The sequence below is a fragment of the Morone saxatilis genome, unplaced genomic scaffold (assembly GCF_004916995.1).
Source record: "Morone saxatilis isolate NCDOM2014 unplaced genomic scaffold, NCSU_SB_2.0 Contig9, whole genome shotgun sequence".
NCBI lineage: Eukaryota > Metazoa > Chordata > Actinopteri > Moronidae > Morone > Morone saxatilis.
Window position 1 is genome coordinate 8,900,313 of NW_023340268.1, and position 7,389 is coordinate 8,907,701.

Genomic DNA, 7,389 nt, shown 5'->3' on the forward strand with positions numbered 1-7,389 from the left:
AATTATTTAGTATATTTAACAACAGTATTTGTGCAATATTTATATATTTAACAACAGTATTTGTGCAAATTTATATATTTAACAACAGTTATTTGTGCAATTATTCTATATATTTAACAACAGTATATAGTCACATATTTATTTTTACAAAATGTACATACTCCTCAGGACTGTGCAGTTCATATATACATTATTATTATATTATTATTATAAATATTATTGATATTATGCATTTATGTACTGTTATTAACAATAACACTACCATTCATGTCATCAGTACTATTACCACCAATCTTGCAACTACAACTCTTTGCCACCTTACCTTTCCTATTTATCTTTTTTATCTTTTCTTCTAAGTATTCTATTCTATTCTATAACTACCTTATCTTCCCTTTTTTGCACTATTACTTTATTGTCCTGTTTTATTACTGTATATTTTTATTTTTCTTACACTGTTTTTGCACGCTTATTGGAGTTGGCTTTTAATCTCATTGAACATGTTTGTAGTGACAATAAAGGCATTCTATTCTATTCTATTAATTGGCTTCAGAGTTGTGAGCTGATGTATGAACATGTTTCAGGAGAGGCGTTTGGAGAAAGCTTGTGAAGGTGTGATGGAAAAAGCGACGGAGGAACCCATTGGAAAGAAGACAGATGCACCTGTGAAGGGTGAAGCTGCAATCAAACCAGAGTAAGTAACTAAATATCTGCCCAACACAGGTTTAAAACCGGATAAGATTGACTTCACTGATCCCACATTGGGGGAATTCACTCTCTACAGCAAGAAAATAAACATTTAATAAAAATAGAATAGAAAAATACAAGATATAATGATAAATAGTTGTATTTACACTAGCAGCTTTTTATACAGATGTGATTGATGTGGAATATTGTACAGGTTACAGCAGGAGGTAGTGGCGTGGTATAAAAATAAATACTTGCACAGGACAAATCTTCCTCTCACACTTGAAGGCGCTTCCCCCTAATTGTACCATTAACTGAACAGAATATTATGTGAATTCTTACCGAATAAATGGTAATAAATGGCTTTCCTAAAGTAAGACTTGTGCCAAAAATACACATGAAGACTGCCACATAAATTGTAACACATGAATTAAAACTAAGAGCAGTGCACGATTTCATACAGTCTTCAGGTTAGGTTGTTGCACCGCCAAAACGGACAGGATGAACACGTTTGTTTTTGTTCTTGCATTTGCAGATTCCTAACAACCAAAGAAAAATTCCATGGGTTTGTAGACTCCGAGTGGCGGGGCCCAAAAGGAGACAAGGCCAGCGAAAATGAGAAAGTCGAGGAGACAAAGGTGACACCTCCTGTGGAACCTGATGCCAAGAAGCTCAAACTGGATTCTGAGGAGAGCAACAAATTTGTAAAACCAGACGGGAAACGGATACGAGGACAGAATAAGTCAAGGCCACACACAAAGCCCACCACCTATGATGAAAAACGACTGTGTCTTTCAGTCCTTCAGGTATGAAACTTTAACCAGCCATTCACAAACGACCACAAACAGTACTTCTCAATCGCTGTGTCAGCTGATAGTTAATGCCCTGACTTTCCCCATCCATGCAGGACAACAGGGAATGCCCCTTTGGAGACAAATGCCACTTTCACCATGACGTCGCTGAGTACATGGCCACTAAGCCCGCTGACATCAAGGAAAGCTGCTACCTCTACGACACGTTTGGAAAGTGTGCGTTTGGCCTCACCTGCCGCTTCGCCAAGGCGCACACTACACCTGACTTCAAGACCATGGAGAACGCAGAACTAATAAAAGCCTGCGAGGGGAAGACCCCGGTGAAGAACAGCCTGAGTAAAGACCTCCAGAATCGCCTGAGGAAGCGTTCGGTCTCCTTCAAGAAGTCAGAAGAGTACCTCAAAACACTTTCAAACAACAGAGACAAAAGAGAACAGCAGGGGAATGGTGAGACGACTAAAGACGTTTTAAAATCAATAAAAGTTGCTTGTAGATAATTTAATGACGGTGCACATGAGTTTCTGCTCTTATAATGAGTGTTAAATGACACAGACACTGACAGAAGTGTGGTAATCGTTCAGCAACATGCACGATGCCATTCTGTGGCCGCTGAGTTCAACAGGTGTTGAATGACAACCTGTATGAATGTTCATCCTTGATTTAAGAGCTACTTCGTTTGTCAGTGTTGCGGCTCATATGTTTAGCTTCCAAATTTTCTGTATTTTTCAGACATATTTGATGAAATTATCTTTGAATAAAATGTGATATTATAATTCAGTGTTGTTGTTTTTAGATGATGCCTGTGCTGCTGAAGTATCTGCAGATCAAACGGGAGGAGACCAGCAAGCGGCCACTAAAGCAGAAACACAGGTACAAACCTCTACTCACAGCAATACCTCTTTATATACATATATGTGTCTGTGTTTGTTATATACAAGTATTTTTACATGTTTTCTTTATGACAAGCTACAGGCCAGCCCAGATAAACAGCCTCCAGTGAAGACTATTGGCCCTCTGACTGATGTAGATGTCATCAAGTTGCGTCCATGTGAAAAGAAACAGGTATATTTCAGCCAACTTTCTTAAGGTAGTTTGTTGACCAACAAGTCGTGTAGTCTCTTTTCTTGCTAAATAAATGTACAAATGAATAACAGCCAACTCATACAGATAAATATTTAAAACATTTACAGAAGTTATATCTCTGTACTTGTAGTTTGGGTTAATGTCTAAGGAGTGATTTATTTTTATTTTTTTGTCTTTGTGTTTAAGGTGGACTTTCAGGACAAGCTCTACCTTGCTCCCTTAACAACTGTAAGTACAACCAGAATAAATTGAATTGAGCACTAAAGCATCATTCTTGATGTAGCTATATATTTAAATGCTGCCAAACAAATCAGATTTTATTTCAAACTCATTATATAAAACTTAACTCAAGTATATAAAATCCCAGCCCTTTAAATAAGGGTTTGACCTGACTGAATGATTCCCTCTCTTTGCTCAGTGTGGAAATCTGCCTTTCCGTCGCGTGTGCAAGCGCTTTGGAGCAGACATCACCTGTGGGGAAATGGCCATGTGCACAAACCTGCTGCAGGGGCAGCAGTCGGAGTGGGCCCTGCTGAAACGGCACGAAAGTGAAGATGTTTTTGGCGTCCAGGTGATTTTATCCTCGATTATTGGGACTCCTCAGAAGAGCTGAATCACTCTGTTCATGTTGTTGTTATAAACACGGCTTGTGGAAATGCAGTTTTTTATCAAGGATGGCCTCAGTTCTGAAGTCCATAATGTGTGTCCAGGTGGAGGGCTGCTTCCCTGACACCATGACGAGGTGTGCAGAGCTCATCAACAACAACACTGATGTTGATTTTGTGGACATCAACTCTGGATGCCCCATTGACCTTGTCTACAAGAAGGTAAACATCTCATCAAACCAGTTCAGGCAAAGCAAATGTCCACTGTGTCTTTCCCTCCAGCTTTATCCACATGCTACAGTGTGAGATTTCTTTCAATCAGTATTTCCAAACCTTTCTGTGGTTAAATTACGACCCACCTTAAAGCTTAAAATCAACACTCTCTCTTTTATACCCAGAATAAAAGCTTCAGAATAATCCTTGGGTGACGTCACAGACAGACTTTTTTTTTTTTTTACTATCATGTTGCCACGATCAGTGAGAGCTTTGTGTTTTATGATTGAGTGTGTAAAGCACAGAGGCATCAGTATCAAACATCAGTGTGACTCTCTCTGACAGATGGTGTTTGTTTGCTTTCCCTCATCAGGGTGGAGGCTGCGGGTTGATGACACGCACCAGAAAGTTTGAACAGATAATCAAGGGAATGAACTATGTAAGTGTTTTATTTTTATACCTAATGTTTTGTTTTTCATTGTAGGCAGTCTTATAGTGTTGACTTTTTTCCAAATAGTTTGGCTGTTAGGAGTAAATAGAACAAAAATCATGAATAAAAACAAAATATAACTATACCGTATATTCGTCTTTGGCTTGGATTAAATGTACAGTGACTGTATTAAAATATAAGTTATCAGCGGAATAAAAACATGATTTCTTTCTGCCTGAAGGTCCTTGATGTCCCTTTGACAGTCAAGATCCGCACTGGTGTTCAGGAGAAGAGCAACATAGCTCACAAACTCATCCCTGAGATGAAGAAATGGGGCGTCTCCATGATCACAGTAAGTCTTGTAGTAGAAGAAACGTTAATAGATGTGAAAAGATAAATGGGTTTGAGCAGTTATTTCCCCTGATTTTATGTTAATTTATTTATTTAACTATATTTAACATTAGTCATCATGGCTTCATAGCAAGTGTGGAAAAATATGAAGTAATGGGAGTCACATTTAAGATTTTCCAGGTTTAGGTCATTATACAAAAAATATATAATTTCAGTTTTCATTTTAGTCATATGATGATGTTTGACTTGGTTTACTCTCTTTTTTCTTATGAGTTGTGGTGTCATTAAATCACTGATGCCGTTGTTTCCTTGCAGTTGCATGGCCGATCCAGAGAGCAGCGCTACACTAAGTTAGCTGACTGGGATTATATCACCACCTGCTCCAAGCTGGCTAGTCCTGTCCCACTTTTTGGTATGTGAATTTGCAAAGAATATAGCTGCATATAGTGCAGATAGGAAAAAACATTAGACAAATGCTAAGAAAACATTGTGTGGGAATAAAAACCCTCCATTTTAATAATTTGGAAATGTTTTAAAATCATGCTCAACAGTCATTTATTGCTGGTGATGAGAAGTTGACCTGTGTTTATTGTCCCAGGTAATGGAGACATTCTCTCCTATGAAGACGCCATGAAAGCCAGAGAGACTGGAGTTTCTGGTATTATGATTGCAAGGTTGGTGCCATTTTTAAGAGATTAAACACAGTAGAGACAGAATATTGGAAAGCAGAAGAAAGTCTCCCACCTTCTGTTGCAATAAAGAATGAAATGTTATTTTTATTTGGAAGTAACTTATATGTTGTCATACATGTTGGCACTATTTACTTTGACTCTTTTAACTGGTGTGACTGCAGTTCAGACGTGAGTTTATTTGACCCCTTTGTAACCAGCGGTCCCTTTTAAAATGTCTTTAAAACTCATGTCAGACCCCTTAAATGCTGACACACACAGCTGATTAGCAGTTAATTTGAGCTCTATTGTTGCATTACTGCCTTATTTGTAGCTTCCTTACCTAATTGTGATTTACTTGTTTTCCACATGGGGTTTCTGTGGAGCATCATCAGCACTTTATTTCTTGAGCTTTCTTGCTTTTATATTAACTAAGAGGATAGTACATCCATATAGAAGAGGAGTTACTCCACGTTTATGTAGTGAACTTGAATTCGACAGTGAATAAAATGTTTAATCCGCATTGCAGTTTGGACATTTGTTGTGGTTGTCTCTCTTCAGAGGTGCTCTCATCAAGCCCTGGATCTTCACCGAAATAAAGGAGAGCAGACACTGGGACATCTCGTCCAATGAGCGACTGGACATCCTCAGGGATTTCACCAACTTTGGTCTGGAGCACTGGGGCTCCGACACTCGAGGCGTGGAGAAGATCCGCACCTTCATGCTGGAGTGGCTCTCCTTCATGTGCAGGTAGGCAGCAACTTCAATAGATTGTATTTCTCCTGCTATGAACTAACAGACGGGGTTCATTACCATTTGTCATTCGATACAGACTCAGAGTCAGTATGTACACGCTGGTAGTAATACTGTATTTTAATAGGACGCCCTCTGTTAGTCATGGTGTCATCTCATCAGTGTATGCAGGGACATTTGATACCTTTTTTACCAACACTAGTGGCTCCAAATCGGTGGATTATGAATGATTATACTTCACTTTTCCCCTCCGTCTATCTTTGTCTCCCAGGTATATTCCAGTGGGCCTGTTGGAGCGAGTGCCTCAGAAGATCAACGAGCGACCTCCGTACTACATGGGCAGAAACTACCTGGAGTCACTGATGGCCAGTCAACACGTTGGGGACTGGGTCAGGATCAGGTGAGCAGAAAACTGTCCAGAAGCATATTTTAAAATCAAATGAAGCCTATCGCTACCTATTATAACCACTCACTCTGTCCCCTCACCAGTGAGATGCTGCTTGGACCCGTACCGACGAATTTCAACTTCTTGCCGAAACACAAAGCCAACGCCTACAAATAAAATGTCTCTTTTTCTGACTATTAAAAAATATCCAGGTTTGTTTTTAATGGCTCCAGAGATTAAGATTTAATTAAAGAAAATTGTGTTTTAAACGATAAAGACTATTGAATAGTCTGTCTGTTTGAGTGGTGGTACAGAAGTGGAACACATGGTTTTTTGTGTACTTGAAATATATGCAATAAACTCTTTTGCCACACTAAGAAATGTGTGTTTTTATATTTTTCTACAAGTTAAAGAGAAGGTGTGATTTGTCATTTATCATCATGGAATAACTACAAACTCACATTACGTAATTATGTTGCTTTTTCTTTTAGAAATTGTAATAAAAAACATCTGATTCTAATAAATTTGAGTGAAAACTGGAAACAATGAAGCTAATATATAATTTATTGTCTTTTAGAGATTGAGTTAACTATTTTATATATTTTAATGTTTTGTTTAATGGCATCTACATACTGTACATGTGAGTGACAGAATATTACAGACAAAACAATGAAGCACCTTCAATTAAACCAATATCCATGGTGTTTTTTTTTCAAGTTAATTGTTGGAAATGAAGAAAGTTACATTTTTGTCCATTATTCAAAATTCAAATGTTTATTAAGGAACCTTTTCCACTTGGACTTTAGAATAGGTAAGTGTACAGAACATGTACATACTGTATGCCAATAGATTTAAGGGCGAATGAACAACATAAAATCAAAACAATATTTGTCATACTCTTTATTATATAATTATAAATTGATTTGTTTTAAAATAATTATAAAATGAAATCAGACACATGAAAAAGGGCTGGTGTTCTAGCCCTTTCCTGCAGCATTCAGGAGGTTTTCACTCACACAGGTGTTAGTGGGACCTTAACGAGCCAATTAGCAGCCACCAGGTGTAATCAATTCACTTCAACCTCTGCTTGTAGTTTGGCAGCAGCTGCCTCTTTATCCGGAGTTCGCCGCAGGAGGGCTTCCACTTGGATCCATGGCTGGGGTCAGGGTTGAGCTGCTGTTTGTGGTGCTGGCTGGGACTCTGCTGCTGGTTCCGGTCCGAGGGTGGGAGCAGATCAGCGAGACTCAACTCCATAATTTCTACCAGACGGGACAGTGGAGTAAACCACACAGCTTCACATCTCCAGGTACAGCAGGTACAGCAGACACAGCCCTCATAATGAGTGTGGACAGGTATTAAATCTGAGCCTGTGTGTCCTTTTAAAGTGGATTTTAAACCATATGTA

The 7,389-nt window shown here is 38.6% G+C and overlaps 2 protein-coding genes across 4 annotated transcripts in view; both read left to right on the plus strand.

The window, feature by feature from the left end:
• The window catches only part of dus3l (dihydrouridine synthase 3-like (S. cerevisiae)), a 6,877-nt gene extending 514 nt beyond the window's left edge, over nt 1-6,363 (plus strand). Inside the window, exons 2-16 of one of the 2 annotated variants that reach the window (XM_035681713.1) lie at nt 582-691; nt 1,220-1,490; nt 1,592-1,943; nt 2,290-2,366; nt 2,463-2,558; nt 2,766-2,807; nt 2,998-3,150; nt 3,290-3,406; nt 3,771-3,836; nt 4,069-4,179; nt 4,494-4,590; nt 4,777-4,852; nt 5,408-5,596; nt 5,871-5,999; nt 6,089-6,363. In XM_035681713.1, the coding sequence (XP_035537606.1) occupies nt 615-691; nt 1,220-1,490; nt 1,592-1,943; nt 2,290-2,366; nt 2,463-2,558; nt 2,766-2,807; nt 2,998-3,150; nt 3,290-3,406; nt 3,771-3,836; nt 4,069-4,179; nt 4,494-4,590; nt 4,777-4,852; nt 5,408-5,596; nt 5,871-5,999; nt 6,089-6,161 (1,926 nt within the window). In that variant the 5' untranslated portion in view covers nt 582-614 and the 3' untranslated portion in view covers nt 6,162-6,363. The remainder of the gene's footprint in view (nt 1-581; nt 692-1,219; nt 1,491-1,591; nt 1,944-2,289; nt 2,367-2,462; nt 2,559-2,765; nt 2,808-2,997; nt 3,151-3,289; nt 3,407-3,770; nt 3,837-4,068; nt 4,180-4,493; nt 4,591-4,776; nt 4,853-5,407; nt 5,597-5,870; nt 6,000-6,088) is intronic. The other variant, XM_035681714.1, reaches the window with a different exon arrangement.
• Nucleotides 6,364-7,092: 729 nt separating this feature from the next.
• LOC118342832 (zona pellucida sperm-binding protein 4-like) overlaps nt 7,093-7,389 on the plus strand; it is a 4,207-nt gene continuing 3,910 nt past the window's right edge. Inside the window, exon 1 of one of the 2 annotated variants that reach the window (XM_035681496.1) lies at nt 7,093-7,290. In XM_035681496.1, the coding sequence (XP_035537389.1) occupies nt 7,137-7,290 (154 nt within the window). In that variant the 5' untranslated portion in view covers nt 7,093-7,136. Of the gene's footprint in view, nt 7,300-7,389 lie in introns of both variants that reach the window. The other variant, XM_035681495.1, reaches the window with a different exon arrangement.